Source organism: Cyrtonyx montezumae, unplaced genomic scaffold (genome assembly GCF_038088225.1).
Source record: "Cyrtonyx montezumae isolate F1298 unplaced genomic scaffold, pur_monq_1.0 scaffold_23, whole genome shotgun sequence".
Lineage (NCBI taxonomy): Eukaryota > Metazoa > Chordata > Aves > Galliformes > Odontophoridae > Cyrtonyx > Cyrtonyx montezumae.
In genome coordinates, this window is record NW_027071970.1 from 1,385,649 (window position 1) to 1,408,418 (window position 22,770).

Sequence of the window (22,770 nt, forward strand, 5' to 3'; positions counted from 1 at the left end):
TAATAAAGGCAGGACTTGGAAGGCTGAAACGTTTCAGATAGAGTATATTCTTCCAATTGCATTTACAGTTTCACATTTATGGCTCCTGAATTTTTGAATACAATCACAAAACAAAGCTCTGCTCACTAAACTAATAAGTTAGTGACCACAGTGATAACCCAACCCATAGGAAAGGGACTTGAAGCTACCAGTTAATTCATCTTTAGGCTATAGTAAAAAAACATTGTATATTATCATGGCTTAACCTACAGGCAAGGACATCAGTGTGCTCCAGCAACTTATTTTCTGCTTGTGTGCTTGTATGCAAAAGTCCATTTTATTTTCAAGTGCTGAGGAAACTATATTTTCAAACTAACTACACTAATTCTAGCTTTCAAGTACTTCACTAGCACTGTCTGCTTATACAACAGAAGGCAAAATAACCTTGTTTCTTATGCCTTGCTGCTGCAGGAAACACTAAGCAATGTCCTTTGTCATATTTCAGGGCATCAATGTACATAAATGTCTCATTCTGGCAGCATTTGATGCTAATAATTTGTCAATACAGATGTCTGAACAATAAGGAGCCAGTGAAGCAGGACAGCCCTATCAGTAGCACTACTGGTAATATTTCTTACAATTTACATCACTTTGAACTATTACCTGCTAAGTGGGTACAAGAGTTTCAATAAACAAAAAGTAAAGCAACTATGTGATTTACACTAAGAATTCCAAAGTCTGCAGTGGAAGGGAACAGAAAAGAAGATTGCTTCCCAGATTCTTTGGAGCCATGACAGTTGGCGGAAGCACATTTCTTCTTTTATCAATTATAATGTATTTTTCATTCCCCTAAATGAGTTATGATTAACGTTCCTTTCTCCATCTCTAAACTTAACTTTGCACCTTCTCACATCCTGCTACATCATCTATCTTTCAGACATTACTTCACTTGAATTTGTGAGAACATTATGAATAAATATCAATGACAGTGCTATTGTGTAAGGGCAGATGTACCTTTCCACACAGCTGGCAGCAGCATTCCTGAAATACCCCGAGCTCTTTCTTCTACATGATGCTACTGCTGTTAGCACTTACATAACAGTGCTCCCACAGCCAATTCACAGGTTGAATTCCACTTAGAAGCTACTGTACTGAAAGCTCTGATTTGGATGCTTCATATATTCTGGACCAGATAAAAACATAACAAAATGACACTATGCACTACTTGCTATCCTCCATCTCCTCCTGCTCCAGCAGGTTCAGCTCTTCTTCCATCTCAATGTTTCACCACACTGTTATCACTGGTAGCAGCATTACATTATTGTAACCAAAACGTTAGATATTAACAAGGTATATCACTTCACAACAGAAATGGAAGCTGCAGCATCAAACTCCCCTTTAATAAAAAGGTACTTAAGTCCCATATACTGCATTTGAAATATTAAGTAAATTATATTTCACAAAGAGAAAAATATATATTATTAAAGCATTGCTGGGTGCACAGAAATATTATCTATGCATTCATTCAAAACAGGAGCCTCATAAAAAATTCACATCAGCGAAATGGCTTAGTGCAGCACTTGAGAGCCACCTCTTTAATTATACATGATCACATGGCTACCTGCATGAAATACGCCTGAAGGTACATAGGAAGTGTTTCATATCTGATTTCACAGGCTGTACTACCAAACATACAACCTGGTATTCATGAAAATACGAAGTCTGTAACTGTCTGAAGATAGGTGGCTATAAAAATATAAACATACTATCTAACCCAGAACTCAAGCAGCATGGGGAGAGGTGGGCAGGTAACAGTCAAACAAAGCACACTTGACAAACATTATATGGTATATATTTGAACTGGCATTCAAGTTTTATCACTGGACAGCCAAACAGTATTACAGGCTACAACAATGAAGGTTTATTGCATAATTCAGGGAACTAACCCTTGAACTTCCTGTTTTACCATTATTACTACTCCAGGGTCACTCAACTTTCCTTATTTTTATCTCAGACAAGACAAAGGGAAAGTGTTGATAGAGTCTGGTAAAACATATTTTCAAAGTTAAGAGTTCTCAGACAATCTAGGTCTACTCACAGCAACAATACATTAATGAAAAGATAAGAGATGAATGGATGGAGTAGGCAGAGTCAAAACCACAATGCATTACATCAGGTGAAGTTAATTTTGTACCATCTTTTTATGGCTAGACATTCTGGAGTCAGTAAAGACAACCAAGAATAAAATTTACAGTCACAAAAACTTATCATTGTCACTTATTGTACCTTCCTCTTCCCTCTGTTCACTACACACAATTGCTGCAGCTTGCCTCCATTTATGCTCAGCTCTCATAGCACTGCGTGTATCAAGTCTGGACCTCACAGAACCCCATTGAAGTACCTGTGGTGGCATGGAGTCTGCCTAACTCTGCAGGAGAGGTGCTCCACTTCATCAGCTATTATGTTATATCACATTCTTTCTGTTGTCATTAAATTATAGTCCAAAGAATAACAACACTCTTTTTACAGCATACCTGAGATTTCAGGAAAAGTCATGTAGCGACTTTAGATATTGTTCTGTTATTCCCCCAAGTTCAGGTGCTGTTTTGCACCTCATCTCCAGACCACTTGCACTGGAAAAGTCAAATGTACCCTTTTTTATTTTTTTATCTTCAAGTCACAGTTTGTGTTTTGAGACCAACTCATAGGTGGTAGCACGTTAAAGCCTTTAACTATGGTATTCCTCCTTCAGCACGAGATGTATAGACAAAAAAATAATAATCAAGAAACAAAGAGAGACCAACTTACTGTGCAGCTCACGATGTATCACATCTACCAGGTTTGGTTCGTCCCCCCACCAGAATATCCACAGTTCCTTACAATCCGGTTTGACGTCGCGGCGCCACACACACAGCAAGTTGGCCTGCAAGCATCGGATGAAGCTGAGCAGAATTGGATCATCCTGCGCTGGGGCTGAGATGATAGGGCCACAGTCCCCATGACCTTCAAAATTGTACCTACGCCATTTGATGCCTGTGAGTTCAGCCTAGAGAAGGAGAAAAAAAGCCATTAAATCACCCCCAGCTCAGAATGCCGTCATATTTATAACGTCTCATTTTTGTCGTTAATTCCTAGAATTTAGCTCTAAGCATCCAAAGTTAAAAACTCCTTTTTTCCACTTTCTCTGCCAAGAAAAAAGCAAAACAATTTTATAAACAGTACTGAATAGAAACCTGGCTTATCCTTGCATTTGGGTTTTCACCAGAACAGACTAATTTCCAGAGTTTCTAACCTTACAGTCACCTTGCTGTAACCCAAGAGGTTAGAAACAAAAGCTGAGGACAGGAAACAAGGCCTGTTCCCTTCATACCAGTTGGCAGTGAAGCAATTTCAGTGTCAGCCCAGAAGCTGGAAGTACCAAAGCCATGAGCAGAAAGCACTATGGGATATTGAGAAAACAACAGACTTCCAGGAAATGGTAAAGAAATCAGTTTCAAGGGGTAATGTTGGAAGTGTAATAAGTATGCCTTTTATTTTGCTTACACGACCAGAAGTGGAACAGGAACAGTTGCCACTTACTGTTTCTCCACCTGACAACATTGAGCTAAGTACAAGAGAAGAACAGGAGGTGGCTGCCCAGGCTCCAGGGGGAAAAAGACTTTCTGCAGAGGGTGAACACCTGAAGAAATGCAGGTATTGCACTGCACAGCAAAGAGAATAATCAACAGCCAGAGAAGAATAAGCCAAAGTATTCAAACCATGGAAGAAGCAGTACCTAGAACCAGGACAGCAAAGCTACTGTCCTCATTTTTTTTTCCTTTTTGCTTTTAATAGCAGAGACTCAGAGCTGTCACATTTCTTGCTTCTGACATGGTTGGGTGCTACCTGTACGCCTGTCACCTGCCCATTGCATTACTCCCCACTAGCCTCAGCCTAGCTCCCCCTGCCTGCCTCTTCCAGCCTGCCAGGACCACGGGCCCAGAGGCTGCCAAGGCACAAGCAGGACTCTCACCTCCCCTGTAGCCAACCCAGCACAAGCACATTACTAAAGAAAAGAGCAGTACATAAACACTCTGGATTCACAGTGAGCTTGTATTCTAGTTCCTAACCACGTTACCACACTCTCACTGTTGTGATTACCTTTACTGCTTCACTGAAAGCATTCACACCCCTCACTCTGCTGCTCAGAAATAGCTGGTGTGCTCAGCACTCAGGTGGTCCCACACGAAAAGCCAGCTGGCCTCCACAGCAAGCCACAGCTACTACTATTCCAACAAGAGATGCTGCTGCCTTTCACTCTCTGCATGTGGAAGTTCTAGCTACTGCCTCTAGCACTCCTCCAAAAGCCATGCTACTTTTCCCATATGGAAGGCTGTCCATTTTCAAGTCCATGTACCTACTTCATCACCCATCCTCAAAGCCATCCACTGCAGCAGTGGGATGCTGCCCCTGCTGAGGCCAGCTAACTGCTGGGAGCTACACTCTGGGGAACCCATAGCCAGCACTACCACACAGCACTCAGAAATGCTGTGCCCATTCCAAGTGCTGGGGAGCGAAGAGAAAGCAGATCAGAAGAGATCACAGCACACACACCGTGTTACTGGCACAGAGAATGCAAATAGGAAAGCAGGAGGACAAAGAAAAGGCAAGGGCAAAAATCTGTTTTTTCCACAGTAGGATGCTGTGTAGTGCTGGAATACTTCACATATGACATAATACTCCAAAAGAAAGTACTTACACATGCTTCTGAAAAACATCTACATCTGTTCTACATGGATCTCTATCTGCAGCATAGGAAAAGAACGTGGAGTTTCTGAAACAGTACAGAGAATACTACTACAGATCACAAAGCCTCAGAGATTGGCACCATCACAGGGAAGCCACAGAAAGACCATGTTAGCATTTACATGCTGCCATCCACTAGGAAAATAGAACAGATCACACAGAACACAGAATAGGAGTATGACAAAAAACAATTAAAATCAAAACCAACTTTCTCGACAGCACCACACACTTGGTCAGCTGCCTAAGCAGTGGGCACATTCTTACATACACAGCTTCTGGGAGCACAGAGGAACGGACCCAGAACACTCCATCCATACTAGAGATGGAATATCTATAGAATGAAAAGCACACGGAAGCCACCAGAGCCACCTCCGATTTAACACCACAGTAACACACCTTGGGAGCATCCAATCCTACAGGCTGTGGCCAATGACCCGAGCTGAGCAGGACCAGCAGTAAGCACCTATGTGAGAAATGAGTCCCAAGAAAAGGGAGAGAAGTTCTGGGGGTGCCGACTTCAGCATCATAAAGTAATATCACAGACATCACAAGCCCTGGTCAAAGCAGCAAAACCTCTCTGGTGCATTATTTGGATGCCTCTTTCTGCTTAAATTTGTGTTAGGTAAGCACTGATGCTGATCCTTCAGAACTTCCAGAGATTGCCCCACATTAATTAAAACTGAATTCAAGAGAACAAGATCTGAATACAGAAGCAGTGCACAAGAGAAGACAGCAGCAGGCAGTGCATACCTCCTGCCTCTATGGGCAGCTTTCTGTTAACACTAATACCAGAAGTACCTGCACCTCATTGAGGCTCTTCACATTCACTTATGTAAACCAGCAGAAGTCCCTAGCTCTAAGCCCTCCATCCGAAGCCAGGCATTACAACCCAAACAGCCCATGGCTCTGGAGTATGAATGGAAGAATGTCCACCATCAGTAGTACAGATGGGGCAGGGGAGAAAGGCACAGCTGAGTGCAGCAGGGGGCTCCCCTTAGGGACAGACCTCATCACACAGACCAGGAATTACACTGTATGCAGAAGCTGCTGTTTGCCTTAAGGCAGCACACAGAAATAGTGCAGCCAAAAGCAGGCCTGGCCTCCCCATCAGCCTGCGCCTGGCTCTGCCCCATCCCGCTGCATGGCACTGCTGCTGTCTGCATGCACTCATAACCAGGGGGAGCTTATTAAAAGTCAGAAGCATTTATTGAACAGTTTTTTCCCTCCACTCAGATCAGGCCTCAATCTGAGTTCATTAAATAGCCAGGGAAATGCCTACACCAGAAAGACAGGACAGCAGAGAGGGTCAGGGAGGGCACTGCTGCTGATAGTTTCAAACAGCCTGAGGTAGGCACTGACACCAGCAGCCTTGGTTTCTGCCTGAGCACAGAACTGTGAACGTGCAGCTTTTTGCTCAGAAATGAATGCAGAACAAAGCAAAAGTCTTGCCAGGTGATGCAATCTATTGAGTTTCTTGCATCTTCTCCCATACGCAGTTGCAGCTTATTATGGCTGTTACAATTTTCTTAACACTAAAAATCATTACAAAGAAGGAACTTAGGAATACTTAAATTAACCAACATTGTTAGTAAATCACGCATTATGCAAAAGACTGTTTGCTTTGTAAGGGAACATATGTTTTGGAGGGCTGTGCTGTAAAAGGCTCGGCTCCACAGATAAGAATTTTATTTTTTTGTTAAATCTGGTTAACTGCAGTTGGACACAGAATGAAGAGTTTGTAAGAAGGCTGCTCTGCAAACAAAGAAATCAGACCTCTGTCTAACAACAACACCCAAACCTTTAACATTCAGCTTACAACAAAAGATTTTCCCAAGACACCAGAGACCTGGATCCGATATAATCAGACAGCTACTGAAGTAAGAGCGTCAGAATTCAAACCCAGAATTCCATGAAGGCAGCTGAAAACATTCAAAACATACTTAAAAATAGATAATGCAAGCACAGCTATGTCACTGCTTTCACTCACTAACATGGCCAGAGCGTGCCACACGCAGCCCTTTGCAGAACGCAGGCTTCCTTCCTCGTGGGTGACTGTCTTAACCACTGCACTCTGCAGAGCAAAACAGCTCCAAATAGAACAACAAAAAGAAGAGCTAAGATTATTCAGTTCACTGATACCTCCTATATACACAAGACAGAAGAGACAGAGAAAGCAAATTTGCACCTTCTCTTGCAGCCATTACTCTCCCGCCTTAAATACAGACAACACCTCCACACGAACTGCAGCAGCTGAGGGCTGGAGCCATTTTAACTCCAGGACAGCATTCAGCTCTGTAAATCCCCAACAGAGATAAAACCTAAGCTCTGATTCCTTCCCCTCCTCTCAGCCTTAAACCAGAACAACAGGCAAGCAGGGTCTTCTGCTGATCGCTCCGTTCAGATTGGCAGAGCTTCGGCTGCTAAAAAAAATCACAATTCCCAAGCAGCATTTCACATGGCACATCTTGATTCTGGCTCACCGCCAGCAACCCCGAGGATTTAATTAGTGCTGTGTAGCCACTGTGACTACTTTCTTCTTCTGCAGTCCTTGCAGATGGAACACAAACAAAACAGATCTTCTGCCACCTCTTTCTTGTGCTCACTGACACCTAATGCTTTCCCCCCCACCACGATCTACATAGTCCAAACCACACACCAGTTCTGAATTAACTTCTCAGAAAAGTTCAAGTCCACCTGTTTTATCACAGAGCTTGGACAGATCTCACCAGAACACAGCAAGAGCTAGCAGAAGGTTTGCAAAACCTTGCATTTGGGCACGCTAAGCATATAGCAGAGTTTTTGGATGGAGGATAAAGTTATACAACCACATGGCATTTTTTCTGCTTCATATAGCACTTCTACAGGAAAAGTTAAGGCAGATTTTGGCCCCAGAGTGAGGGAGATCCGCACTCCAGATCTGGCCTCCAAAGCAGAGGGATGTACAGAAATGGAGCCACAGATCTACAGAACAGGCACGGAAGGCCCTTTGAGCAGGAGAGCCCCATGCAGCCCAGCCCTCAGCTCTGCCTGGACCTCCTCACAGACCTTCAGTGCAACACTGCTCAGGTCATCTTCATCTCTCTCATTTCTCTGATGCAGAGAGGAAAAAAGGTCATTAAAATACTTCCCAAGTACGTGCCCAAAGGGCACTTTTACAAACAAGTTACTGTCAGCCTGAGGGAGTATAAATAAAAAGCTTTTTTGTAAGAAAGACACTAAGATACCCCGAACAACTTAGAACCCGTATTTATTTCCTAGACTCTCAAGGTGGCTGAAATCTAGACAATTTCTCGTCTCAATTTTTGCTTACTTCCACATCAAACAGTACGTGACAAGTGTCTTTAATCTACAATTTATGCTTTGAATTGGAACACAAAAAATGTAAATGTCACAAATATATTTGCCAATTTTATTAGTCACATCTTAGAAGAGCTCCATTCAAGTAAGTAGCTGCGCTGAAGCCACTAGAGAGCCATACTAAGGACTACTCACAGGAGTAGAAATCTGCATAAGAAAGCCCTTAGTTCATAGTCCAGGAATTTAAACTGTAGTTAAAGGTACCATGGGAATTACACCACCATTTTAATTAAATGCTATAAGATCTTGCAGACAGATTCAAGATTAGCACCATCTGTTTTGGTTCTGAGTGTTCCATTTCACTACATCATCCTCACACAGCAACAAAATACCGTTTCACACTCAGCCATTCAAACACCGGATAACATTTGTGCCATCCCCACCATGAAGGGAGGACTGAACAAAGGTGTAACAACCTGTGCTAAATGGGGGGGAGCACATGCTGACAAGAACTCATATTTGGGTGGGAAAGGGGGGATAAAAGATTTAGTAACATCTGCTTAAGTCCCTGTCAAGTGAATAGGAAGAACAATGGCAAGGAAAATACACACACACCCCAAGGAACAGAGGAGACTGCTTCACTAAAGGAAAACAGTTGGGGCAGTACAACTTTCTTGAGCAAGGAACGAAGAAGCCGCACACAGCCACGTGCAGACACTCTCACGTTTTCTCCTTCCAGATTCTTAACTCTTCTGGGTTTAAAAAAAAAAAAAGTAATAATAAAATAAACATCCTCAACCCCACACAGTCTCTCAAAGTCAGATCATTTACAAAGCTACATATTAACACTCCCCTCTTTGCCCCATTCCTTTGGGAAGAGGGACCAGGCTCGTGCCTCCTTCCCACAGGGCTCATCCCTGCTGCCCCTTCCCAATGGGAAGTGCACTGCACTCAATGGGCTGCAGCGAGTGCAGAATGGCATCTGCTGGCAGACCTGTGTTAAAAGAACCTAGAAGACCTGTGCCAAGCCTGCGCATACTTTCAACTCAAGAAAGGAAAAACACCAGTAGATTAGAAAAAAATAATAGTCTAATACTGAAATGACATCCACACTGCTAACAGGAACACCACATTATGCTCGGTGCTCGGAAGAGCAGAAATCAGCTGGGTGCCATTCCCTTCAACACACACCCATCTGACTTGGCTCCTGCCCTGCTCCCCTGGCACAGTCCAGTGGCTGGAGAAGGGACACAGGACAGCCACCAACAATCCCAGAAAAACAAGGATGAACAAGTCAGCCACTCCGTGTCCATCTATTCTTACAGATGGCATGCACCTGAGTGGCCCTGCATACAGCCACAGCGTGCTGGTGCAGCACCTTGGCCCCAAAGCACACAGCCCTCCTTCTCCATACCCCAGCACATACTGTCTGCACACCACAACCCCGGAGCTGTGTGTGACACACACCAGCCCCCACAGTACACATGCCAGCCCTTATCTCTGCCAGGTACCCACATAGCCATAACCAAAATCCTATTACCAGAAATACTCCTGACAGAGCTGTTACCTGGGATTGTTTGAGATACTGTATCTTAGTGCTGAAGACCAGATAAACCAGAATACTTCTAAAAAACTCCACACACACCATTATTAAGAGCCACAAACCAACACTGTGAGCTGTCATGCCTAAGTAAACAGCAGTGACAAGGAGGAGGTTTTTTTCTGTCTCCCAGCTGTCAGCACAATCCTGCGTATGAGGGAGAGGAGGCAGCTAGGAAGATTAAGGGATTGTTTCAGAAAACAGAAGTCAGACCAGTCTCAAAAGGAATTTGAGGTGGAAAATATAAAAGGACGCCAGTATGAATGCTCAGGTTTCAGCAGTTCTGGCAGATGTAGGAGCTACCAAAGAACTTTTGAGTGGCAAGCATAAAAGAAAGAATAAGCTGATACAAAGGTCCAAATTGCTGATATGTATCCCAAGAGCCATACAATTTCTGGGTTAAGTACCAAAATAAAAGTCTAACATAGAAGACAGCAGAGGGAAGACGAACAGGCACATGCTGACTCACAGGAAGAGCAACAGCACCTTCCTGGAGTCCCATCTCTCAGACAGCTACAGCCCAGCATTTCCTAAACTTGCACTGCAGCGCAAAAATGTGTGAAAATGGAAAATAGAAGATATTAAGATATAATAAGATAATAAGATAATAAGATATATGCTGATAGCTAACAAATATTTAACAAGATTTTTAAAAGTCAAATAACTACAGGTCGAGAGAGAAAAACAGCCAACCAAACGGGAAAAAGGAGAGAACACATCCCCTTCCACAACAGTAAACACCTGGAATCAATGTAGAGCAAAGCGTTTCTCAGGACTCTCCACAGACACCAAAGCAAAGCAGGAAGAGACTAGCAAAATGACAATCTGCTTACGAAGTCATTTGAGATGGAAGGAACTGAGCCCATTGCAAAAGACTTAAAATTTCACACCATGGAAGAAATCAAGATAGCATGTGAAATTCAGCATAGATAAACATGACATAAATTGAGGGTGTAGGCACACAAAGAAAAAAAAATAAAACAACAGGAGTTCGTGCAATACAGCCTTCAGGCTCCATCAAGATCTTCTCTGTGTGGTAAACAGCTTTGGTTAATAAACCTCCAGCCCCTGACCAGAGCCAGCAGCCCTCAGCCTGGCTCCCCAGCTCCCCTCCTCTGGAGGGGCTGCTCTAAATTCATCATACAGATCTGAAAGGATAATGTGATAAGCCTGGTTGGTGGTCAAAGGACAGAGATTCAGCCGCTACCTGAAAAGATGCTCTCAAATCAGAAATACTAAAGATACTTGAGAAGATATTGCTGTTCTAAGTATGCTGTTGAAACCCAGGGGGGCACACACTTGTTCATTCTGGCCCGTGGGCCATTGCAGATTTGTGAAATTGTAACCTGCCATAATAGAATTATCACCAGTGTGAAAAACGAAAATTGAAAAGACAATTTCAACAACAAAACAGGTGCTGAATGGGTTGGAATCTAGGTCTCATTGGATGCCAATAGACAAGATCTACCTGTATCCGTGGAGAATTTACTGACCTATATAAAACAAAAGCTCTCAAAAACAAGACATGGTAGACTCTGCTCCTGTTTTGAGTGTTTTTATGCAAAAGAGAGGAAGAAGTAGAACACCAGTTACCTATGTCAGAACAGAACAGGGAGGATAAATAAAGATACACCAATGTATGCTTCAGAATGTCTGCAAGCGAAATGCCTCCTCTGAGAAGAGACAGAAGGAATTGAATACCTTATATCAACTTGAATAAACCCTAGGGTTAGATACTTAGTAAAGTGTAACCCTGCTCCTCTGACAGCTTGTAAAATTCTTCTTTAGTAGTTCACGTCCTTAAACAAGAACTTGTGATAACTTCTCCCTAATATTATGTTCCTTGAATTTCTGCAGGACAGGTTACGGCCACTATTAAATCGAGCAACTAAGGGAACCACAGAGCTCCATAACACTCCAGCCAGCTCCTTCACAAAGGGAATCAATTGTATTTTAACTTCTGACTAGATAGCTGAGAACAGATAAAATGAAAACCACCACTGCACTTTTCCACCACTTCTAACAGCACGGAAAAGAAAGCAAACCCATATGTGCAACGGAGTGCCAAAGAATCCTCTCCCTCACTCTAAGAGGGAGCGAATGATTAGGTCTGCAGTTCCCTTCAAAAAGACATCATCAGCACTAAGGAAATGCCCATTATTCAAATTAAAACATAAAACCTCTCATATAGAGAAGTTATCCAATGTATTCAAAACAGAAAGTAAAACACATGTCAACAGCCAGAAGAGAGCCAAATTACAAGCAAATACGAAAGTGAAGGATTCTTCTCTCTTCCTTCAACTTTTTATTTTTAACTGAAGGAAGGAAATATCAAACATCAGAGTCTTACAATGGACTATCAGATGTTTCCCAAACAAAGTAATCTAACACATGAGCAGTAAAAAAAAGAAAAAAAAAAGAAAAAAGAAGGGGGAGGAAGGGAGGAAATAACAACCAAAGTAGAGTAAACTTTGGCCCACTGAGTTCAGGAATGCAGTTCCTTTTCTTCCTTTATGCAAAAAAAAAAAAAACAAAAAACCCTGCACTAGGAGCTCAGAATACTGTCACACACCACCTTCAAGCACTATCGGCAGTGGGAACAGCACTCAGGGACCACACCACGCACGGGCAGCAGCACCCACACCCCAACTGACACTGCACCCTGACAGCCTCATGCCCTTGGCACCAGTGTCCCCCAGTCCAGGGGCACCAAGCAAAGCCCCACTTGTCAAGCTGCCTGCCAAAACCCAGGAAAATAAACAAAATAAACACACACCTCCCTCAAGAACTCTTCGTTAATGTAGAGAGCAGCAAATAAATCCACTACACGACCAGTCATGCAGACTCCTTCAGCCAGCTTTCTTACTGTCACTCCTGCAAACACATGAACCAACACCTCCTCCCAGAAGGAAACTCTGGAAATCCACAGAACTCAAAATGTTATTTACATACAAACACTGAATTAAGAAAATCAGAAACACCAGGCAAATCCAGAATAAGGTAACTTAACCAACTAGCCTACCCAGCAAATAAATTGTTTTTTGTATAAAGGTGTTGGCATGGTTACTACAAGACATTCCTGGACTGGATTTTATAGCTTCCCCAGAATCAGCTGCAAGTTGACAAACACTGCAGATATGCAGGAGCTGAGACTTACAAGAACCCAACACCGAGAGACTGCAGCTGTACAAAACAAACACAGCACTTCCTAGCAAATCAGAAGCTTCAATGAGGAAAAAAAGGCATGGTTCTACACTGCCACAAAGTATCACCAAAAAGCAGGAGTTTTTCAATGCCTGGATCAGTACCACAGGAGAATATTCCTAAAGATTTTCTTTTCAATCCTCTGTTCTGTCAAAATACTTTATTTTGCGGGCAAACATGGAGCTGTAAGAACAGTCAACAACGCAATGAGTGCAGCACAACTCTCTTAAAACTAAACGATGAATTAATTAAAGCTGTACTGAACAAGTTTTCAATCTCCTCTCCTACACAGACACTCGCACCCAGCTTCAATCCGCAATGCTGCCAGAACATGGGGGGGCAGATAAGGCAGACAAGGGAACGAGGTGTGCAGAGCTGGGTGGGGGCAAGAGGGGAGCAGAAGTTCCTTGATGCAGGCACACATGGGAGCCGAGTCCTGCCATGGGCACTAGGGCAGGGAAAGGAATGACAGGGGAGGGAGGAAGCACTCCTTCACCCTGAAATGTTTTTGGCTTGTCATAGAAAGCTAAGAACAGCACACAGCAGTGCCGTGGGAGCTGATGAAAGAAAGCAGAGAAAAGATCCAAGGAAAAATGATAGAATCGTGTCTTATTTTAAATAAAAACCTTAACTGGAGAGGACTGTCTATTTTTCTCCACTTCTGTAAGATGATTAAATCCATTCCTTAGCGTGGGGACAAGGTGCTTGCGTATGTTTGACCTCGCCGATGTAAATATTGCCTAGAGGCACGTTGTGCAGCAGCAGCACCATAAAACTTCCTGTTTCAAAGAAACAAAGGAGAGAATGCCACCAAACACTCAAATCACATTTCCATACGCACTACAATACAATTCTGCTCAGGAGAGTGAATTAAGCCACAAATTAGCCGTGACTCTACAGAAGAAACACACAGCTCACACAGAGACACAGAACAGTAGAGGAATGCAGAGATTTGAAAGAGCGTAATGTTAGTGTGGTCAGCCCCGAAGAGAACCCCCCACCCGTTACCGGGCTGCCCGCAGGCATCGCACTCGCAAGATTAAGAAAACTGCTATGCAGTTCTGCAAGCCCCTGAGCGTACACGCATAAGTGGTAACATTCCTCCATTAGGAAGGAACAACTAGGAAAAAAAAAAAACAGACAATGAGAGCGCAAAGTGAAAAACAAAAGGTAGAGGACGAACAGGACCAAAGCCTCTGGAAGCAAAAATCACAGTAACCAAAGGAGACAGAGCAGCAAGGGAAGAACACAGAGGAGCAGAATGGTCCCTGCTGCAGGATGAGATAAAACATCAGCAGCACTCCTGGTATAAGCTGGGATGAGTTCAGCAGACTGGCAGAAGGATGCTGTCCTGACCAAGGAAGTAGATGCAAAATGGGGAGGAGGTCCCTACAGTAAGCAAGGGAGATGGGAGACGAGGTGGAGAGTTCTCACCCCATAACCAGAAACCTTATCAACCAGGCCTAAGTCTTTAACTTCTTACAAGCATGCCATTCCAGTCACACTGATACCTCTGAACATTCACAGAAGGGCTTTGTACACCCCCACCCCAAACGAATACTTCTGAATACTAAACAAACAAACAAAAAACATATAAATTCTCCCTATCCAGTGACCAAAGCCAATTACATCAGCACATTTAGCAGATATAACCCACAAAAGCTTCTCCCCTAAAAATTCAAAGATTTCAGTTCCTATAGATTCCTTTGAGACAACTGCATTATGAAAAAGGATAACAGCAGAAAGATTCACATACAGCATTGAAGAGTTCCTCCTTTAAACTCTTTCACGTGAGGAAGTGTTCTCAGAAACAAAGAGTGAAAAAAAACAAGAATCAAGATCAAAACATGTTTGATAACTAGGGTTGTGATGACAGTAACACACAATCATGCAGAACAACCCAGAAATGTTGTGTCTTTTCAGCCAAGATAAGCAAGAGAAAACTACAATTCTTGATCAGTAGTTGTTTGTATTTGTTTTTTAAACACATCAGCCTAATATTTGAGTATTTTTTTACGTTCACATTCACGGTAGCCCTCTCCCAGAGGCCCTGTGCTGCCACCAGCACCAGAATGCTGTTATTGGAAAGACGCAGCTGCAGGAGATGCACACATTCAGAAGGTAAGCAGGATTTCATAGAGCCTCACTCAGATACTTCATAACAGCTAGCCTGGGCTTTTGGCACATTTGGTCCCGAGCTGCAAATGTAACTCCTATACACTTGATTTCCTTGTGCAGCGCTCAGAAAAGGTTACTTACCTAACTCAGAGCCATTAATTCCATTCTCAAAGGTGGGCAAGCTGGATGTGACATGTTTTGAATGCTGCTTCGTCCCCATCCCTTTAGAAATCTGCGTTCGTTTTGTTGAAAGTCACACCTGAATAAGACTCCATGAAACTCCCGAATGCTCTCTGAAAAGGTTTCTAATGGAGCTTTTCTATTTCTAGTCCATCACCCAACAAAATTCAGGATAAAAGGTAACTAAATAATCACTGCTGGAAAAATTCAAGAGGTTAAATCCATCTCTTGAATATATCTACATCAATTCACACCTTCATAGAATCTGAAAGCAGCAATAGAGCAACCACTCCATAATGGAACCACCTGCATGCCACGGTAACAGCCTGCTGCTGGGATAATCCAGCAAGCAAGGCCGGGTTAATTTACTACTGCCTATGGATTTGGTTGCACAATCAACTGTTTACTACGAAGTCCTTTCCTGACAATAATGCAAGGTACCAAAGAGCGCCTCTACAGCAGTCTCTGCACTCCTGATCTTAACTTTGGGACGCCATGAAAACCCTTCAAGATATTTCAAATGGCATTTCAGATTCCCTTTCCTTTCAGTTTCACTGTAAAAACTGAAGCAAGACCCAGTGATGGAAAACAACAACTGTGGCTGTTTGGGGACTAAAAGCAGAACCACAGTGACCCTCACGGTTTAGAAATTTGCACTGGAACGTGACGTGGAGCAGAGACAGTCCTGCTAGTCAGACCACTCCTGCAGCAGGCTCCTGTGAGAAGGCATTTAAACACCTGCTCACAACCTCTTTGACAGTAGATTCTACAAGCCATTACATAAATACATATCACTTTCCAAGCACACAATCACATCTTTTCCAGACTGAAGACTGCTACGGGATCCAGTCTCATCACATGAAAGCTGCTCCAAATTTGCAGTCACTCCTGACACCCTTGTCTCCATTATTCCTCCTGCCCAGCAGACATTATGCAACCTCAGCCCAGTTTTGCAGGGCTGTCTCGTGCCTCCTGATCCACCGCTGGAGCTCAGGCAGTCAGGGGAGCAAAGAGCCCTACGCTCCCTGCATGCCTTCTCCTCCATACCATCAGCCATTACTCACAGGAAAAAAAAAATCATATTAATTTCAGTGAGACTACTTTTATGATACAGGATTATTGACAAGAAGATGGTCTGCCAACTGGGCTGAAGTTTTTGTACAGAGGGCATTACTTCAGAACACGTGACCTCCAAGAAGTTATTAGCCAACACTCAGTATCTAAATAAACTGGCCCTTAACAATTGCTTAATAAGTACTGTTGACAAACAGGCATTCTTTTCCAGCAGCAGACATTTTAACTACTGCAAGAGCACAGTTAGGACAAATACGTCTCCTATTGCTCTGCAGGAGATGCAGCAATTTCAGACAAGGCGTGTTCTTAATGAGCACGGCCATCAACCTGCCGGGCATCCCAGGACAGACAAGTTGCCATCTGAGGCATATTCTGTGACCCCCATATCACCTTACTAAGAAATGCTTTATGTTTAGGGCAGACGTTGAGGTTTCCTTGCAGCCGTGCCTGACCGAAGGCACACATTAACCCACTTTCCACAATGGCTCTGCTTCCCGTGCCAGTACAGCACAACACAGACAGCAGCCCTTCACACCACCACCACGCAGGAGGGATGCTGCCTGAACACCGCTGCAGGAGACGGACATCACTTCTGGTACCTGCATGTTCAGAGCTCATTTCAGAACTTCAGACTATGCCTTCCCCTCAAGTAACATATTTTAAACTATGAACCTCTATGCATTCTGTGCATCACTGATGAAATATAACCAGTTACTAGAAAGCTTCAGAAAATATTTTCCATGCAAGTAAGATTTAACTTTCAGAAACATTTCCCCTAAGAAGATTCAAACAAACAGCAGGGCTTACCATCTCTCTAAAGACTACAAGTCTTTAAAGTCTACAGCTGACAGACAAACAAGCTGGAAATGATGGGTTGCTGAACAACCTAAAGCCACTGCCAACCGCAGGCTCACAGCAGAGCACAGCTCCTCTGGCACAGAAGCAGCCATTCCTTCTTAGACAAAGGGAATGTTTGTGGGAAGAAATGTTGCTTCAACACAAGCAAACAGAACTACTATTTCTGAACTGTAATTCTCCAGGCAAGAACATTACTTTTTGATTTCAAGCCCAAAACAAAGCTGGAGATAAAAAATGAACTGTAATACTCAGTGTCTAATGGCAGAATGGATTTGAAACAGCTCAGTAATTCACTTCACTCCTACAGGATGAATGAGCCCCCATCAGCAGCTGATTCATTTGTGCATGTTTCTGTTCTGCTGCACTGGAAAAGTAAATGATGAGCAAAAGTCTCTTTAATTAGTAATCCTGACTACTGTACCTTTAACACTTCGTAAGTTTTTAAATGAATGTGTCAATTTGAGGTTATAAGGTCAGTTCTGTTGGCCACGTATTCCCAGTCCCTATTTCCTTCCTCAGTATCCTTCACTGATACATAAACCATAACAAATACCAATTCAACTGAAAACAAATCACACCAATAGTTACCATGTTTGTATATGTGTGTATTCATATGTTTATATATATATAAACACACAAGAGCACGCACTATTTCACTGTTTTTTTTTTTTTTTTTTTGCAAACTAGACCCTGAAGATAATGAAACTGGACACAGCTGGACACATAGTACCACATCACAGGTATGGATACCTTCCACAAAAATCACATGAACAAAGAGATGACAAGTAAAACTCATTATTATGAAGCCCACCTGCATTCTGATGGTAACACAGCCCTATTTCAGAAGTTCCTATTTCCCCAGCCCAGCAGGGTGAAACACAAAGCAGACAGACCGAGCTACAGTCACTACAAAGTAACCTCACATTATGATTTATGCTAATTGCATGCCAACCATTATTTTTTTTTACCAAAGACAGATCTGCAGTTTGCAACCACGTACAAACTCCTCAAAAATAATCAGTTTTCCATGAATTAATGGGGAGCTCACAACTCCTTACACAAAGTAGAGAGCACTCCATTATTCTGTCTCCCTCATGCTCATCATTTTTCCTTCACGTATAAGAGCAGTACATTCAGAGTGCCATTCAAAGATGCACAGCTCCTGCACCTCTGCACATGCAGCACTGCTACCAACATGCTGTTACAGCTCAGCGAGCACTGACAAGGAAAAGCCCATACACAAGGCCAGGTGATGGAAAAGTTAATGAAAAAGACAAAATCAAACTTGCATTCATTCTCATGGAAGGAGCTCCGGGCTTGTTTCCCAGCAGCTGAGTGCTGAGGGCTCCTGCCCATAGGTATGAACAAAACAACAAATAAACGCACTGACATAAACAAGCAGACAGAGGCAAAGCAATGAACACACAGCTCTGAAAGGTAAAGCAACATTAAACAAAAAGATCATTCGCATTTCAAGTCCGTTTTTATTATTTTCCTTACTTCTTGCAAGACAGCCAACAGCAGTCTCCTTTCTGCTGGAAATGAGACCCCCACTGCCACCAGCACTTAACTCCTGCCCTTGCAGAGGGGAATGGCCCATCACTCCCTCCATCCCCACCCTACACCACTCATTCTCACACACGCACCGAGCTCCCCCCCTCGGCTGGCTGCCAGCCCCCCCAGCACGGCCATGCCCAGCCAAGGACAGGGGGCTGTGGGCAGCAGGTGGACAGCCTACTGGTACACTGGCTTCCGAGGGATGCCGCCCCTGCGTGGAAACAAACTGTCTTATTATATTTACACCACACGCCCGGTGCTGACCAAAACCGATAGCATAATTTCTGCACCATTAAACCAAACAATCGATCCAAGCATCAAGTTGTCAATTACCAATAATACAGAAAGATAGCATCGATGCTAGCCGGCAAACAACATCTTCAGCTGTCTCTCTCCAGTGAAGGAACAAATGGTTATTTCTGCTCCCGTCGTGTCCCGGAGCAGGATGCGCTGCAGGCGGGGCCGTACTAGGAGCTGACAGCGATCGAGAGCCGCGCAGCGCCCGCCCGCTGCCGTCCTAACGCCGCTGTCACCGCCCGCACGGAGCGGCCCCGACCCGGGGGGACCAAGCGGAGCGCTGCGCGGAGCCGCGCACGGAACAACACGGCCACGGGGCGCCGCGTCGGGGGAGGGGCCAGCGGAGGGGCAGCCCCACGGCCCGGGCTATAAAGACCCCGACAGCCGCACCCGGCGCCAAACCCGCAGCGCCCGGTGCGAGCGGCCGTCGGAGCCCACCCTCCCCACTACCCAACCCTTCCCCCGCCCCCCTAACGCCTCCTCGGGCGCTCACCAGAGAGAAGAGGTTGGAGTGGCAGTCCTCCAGGCTGGCCCCGTTCGCCACCCAGTTGGCCGCTGCAGTCATGATCCTCGGCGAGCCCCAGCGCGGGGCATGTCTGGGGAGCGGGGCACGGCGGCGGGGGGGGGAAGGCTACGGGCGCTGCCGGCCGCTGCCCGCTGCCCCGGGAGCGCTGCTGTGCCGGCGGGCGGGGGGGCGGCGCTCAGGTGGCTCCGGCGGGGGCCGCTCAGCGGGCGGCTGCGGCGGGGGACGGCCCTCCTGCGGGCCTCCAGGCCGCCTCAGTGCCGCGAAGGAGGAGGCGGGAGGGGGGGGCCCGGGGCCCTTCTTCCGCGTCCAGCGCCGGCCCCCCCCGGCCGCGGCGGGGGTCGCGGCTCCTCCCGCGGTCCGGCGGCGGCCCCCGAGGGGCGGGGGAGGGCCGCGGGCAGTGGCGGCGGCAGCGGGCGGGGGGCGCTATGCGGAGCCCGTGTCCCTCCCCGCCCCGCCGCCCCTCGCTGCTGCCGCCGCTGGCGGTGGGTGGATGGTGTTTTCCTCCTCCTCCTCCTCCTCCTCCTCCTCCTCCTCCTCTTGCTGCCGCCGCCGCTGCCGCCGCCGCTGCCGCCTTGTTTACGCTCCGTGCGGGGCCCCTGGTGCTGTGGGAGGCGGGCGGCGGCCCGGGCCCGGAGAGGGAGCGCTGTCCGTGCCCGTCTTCGCCCCCCCACCCGCCTGGCGCTGCCCGTACGGCGGCCCCGCTCACCCGCTCCTCCTCACACACTCGCCTCTGCCTCTCTCCACTCTGACAGCAATGGCGGCCACCAGCCGCAGCTCGCCTGGCCATTGGCCGGCTCCGCCCCACGTGACTCGCGGCGGAGGGCGGGGGCACGGCGCTGGGGCTCCCCCCGGCCCCGCCCTCCTCAGCCGGGAAGAACCTCCGGGCCACGGGGGGCGCTGTGCGCTGTGAGCTACCGGCTGTGGGCGGGGCAGGGCCGCGGCCTCGGGGTGGGGGAAGTTGGCGGGCACCGCCCTGAGACGGCTCCGGGGGTGGGGAGCGCTGTGCGGGCGGAGTGCGCTTCTGTGCCGCAGGCTGTGCCGCCTTTTCCACCTCCTGCGGTGTTCCGAGGAACCCGCGGAGTTACCGAGCTGGTCCCGAGAACGGGAGTGCGCGGGCAGCCCCGCAGAGCGCCGGATTCACCGCGAGCCCGGCCCGGGCCGCGGTGCCTCTGAGTGCGGACGGCACTCTGCGGCACCGATGTGGCGGGACGGGTGTAAAGGGAGCTCGGAGATAGCCCGGTGGAATTTGGCCTTGAAAGGTCGTGGCTTGGAGAAGGAGGAAGGATAGTCACAACCCGATTAACAATGCATTATTAAGGGCTGTCATTCTAACAAGCTAATTTCGTGCTTTTCCAGTTTCCTCATCCAGACCCTTTGGGTGCAGCCAACACCGTCACTGCCCCGACATTGGGCAGGCGCTCGTGCTGTGGGACAGGAATGGCACGTGTACGGTGATTGGATCCGTTGGCAAAAGCTCAGCTTCGTGGCAGCTTTCCTTATCGTGGTTACAATCTTACTTGTTCATCTTTTTTGCAATTTACTTTTCTTGGTGATAAATTAAGAAGATTAGCATCTCTCCTAATGACGGAATGGAATTTGTTTGGATTTACCTCACAGTGACAGATCTCTGACACAAACATCACTGCCATTTTCCTAAATCATGCACAGAGTGTGTGAGAGTTTGGGCCTAAAGAAAGTTCCCACCCAGCTCAATGTTCTCCCCCAGACAAGTGCAATTCATCACAACCTGCTCATGTCATTGCTGCAGCGAGCAGGGCTCTGTCCTGCAGAAACTGCCACTGCACCAGTGTTTCCAGAGACCATTTCAGCATTCACGTTCAGTAACACGTGACAATTGTTTAATTCTTCAAACTTACCAGATGGCCACACAAACTTTAGACTGGTGCTAGGGTGAGACTTTTACCCTCATTTGTTTCATTTAGGAGAATCAAAATGACACAAAGTTCTTGGGAAAATCCCAACCTGGTGGGCAGCAAAGCTGACAAAATGCTCAAATGGACATATTCAAGTAAGTGCTTACTGCATGGTGGGATCCAGAACCAGGAAAGTAGAGTAATTGGGGCAGTGTTACCTCTGTTACTCTGGAAAACAATTCTCAATTTACATTAAGCAACATGTATCAACCTAGAAAGGCTGAAAAACAGAAGTGACAGCTTCTGTTATCCATCCCATCATTAAATAATGCCTAGGGTACAACAATCGCTTTTATAAAGTATGTGTTACATTTCAGGAATAAAATGACATCCCTTCTAATGTATTTTTTTTAAATCTTATAAAATACTTTTAAATTGAGGATCCATTTACTGCTTATCCCAGAAGTCTAACCCCAGTGTGCAGAATTAGGCACTGCAGAAGCGTGTGTTTGTGTTTCTTCCATGTACTGTTTACCCTCCAAACAGTTTACCTGGTTGTAAGCATTTTGGCTCTGGATCTTCTAGGTAGAGATGACTTCTTGTGTTTAATTTGCTCTTGATATGAAGACAGCACACACTGGAGCCTTACACACCATTCAGATAAATTTTAAGGGGGAGAAATTTTAATGTGCTTGCACTTCTGCTGCTTTGGCCTTTTTTTTCAGGTTCTTATGAAAGCTGGCAACTCTTTAAACTAAAACTCTTCTTGTGTAGCTACACTACCCTCAGTGAGGAAATGTCAGGAAGTTGAAGAGCTGCTGCTGATGTTTGGTCTTACGTGTTGGCCATGTCACTGTGTTGCAAAACTTACAGTGTTTTAAAAGGAAAGAAAGTAAGAAAGAGAGAAAGAGAGAAAGAAAAAGAAGGGAGGGAGGGAAGGAAGGGAGGAAGGAAGGAGGGGGGAGGGAAGGAAGGGGGGGAGGGAAGGAAGGAAGGGGGGAGGGAAGGAAGGAAGGTGGGAGGGAAAGGAAGGAAGGGGGGAGGGAAGCGGGGAGGGAAGGAAGGGAGGAAGGAAGGGAGGGAGGGAGGGGGGAGGGGGGGAGGAGGGAGGAGGGAGGAGGGAGGGGAGGGGAGAGGGGAAGGGAAGGGAAGGGAAGGGAAGGAAGGGAAGGGAAGGGAAGGGAAGGGAAGGGAAGGGAAGGGAAGGGAAGGGAAGGGAAGGGAAGGGAAGGGAAGGGAAGGGAAGGGAAGGGAAGGGAAGGGAAGGGAAGGGAAGGGAAGGGAAGGGAAGGGAAGGGAAGGGAAGGGAAGGGAAGGGAAGGGAAGGGAAGGGAAGGGAAGGGAAGGGAAGGGAAGGGACATCTCAGTATTTTGCCAGTTACTTGACTTCATATTATGTTCAGTTACCACAGACAAGAAAA

General features: G+C 45.9%; 1 protein-coding gene across 2 annotated transcripts in view; it reads right to left on the minus strand.

Annotated features, from left to right (window-relative positions):
* Window positions 1-20,010, minus strand: part of MED13L (mediator complex subunit 13L) — a 178,407-nt gene extending 158,397 nt beyond the window's left edge. The window contains exons 1-3 of one of the 2 annotated variants that reach the window (XM_065738741.1): window positions 19,443-19,493; window positions 2,997-3,025; window positions 2,788-2,902 (exon numbers count right to left, since the gene is read on the minus strand). In XM_065738741.1, the coding sequence (XP_065594813.1) occupies window position 2,788 (1 nt within the window). In that variant the 5' untranslated portion in view covers window positions 2,789-2,902; window positions 2,997-3,025; window positions 19,443-19,493. Of the gene's footprint in view, window positions 1-2,787; window positions 3,026-19,442 lie in introns of both variants that reach the window. The other variant, XM_065738740.1, reaches the window with a different exon arrangement.
* Between the last annotated feature and the right edge of the window lie 2,760 nt (window positions 20,011-22,770).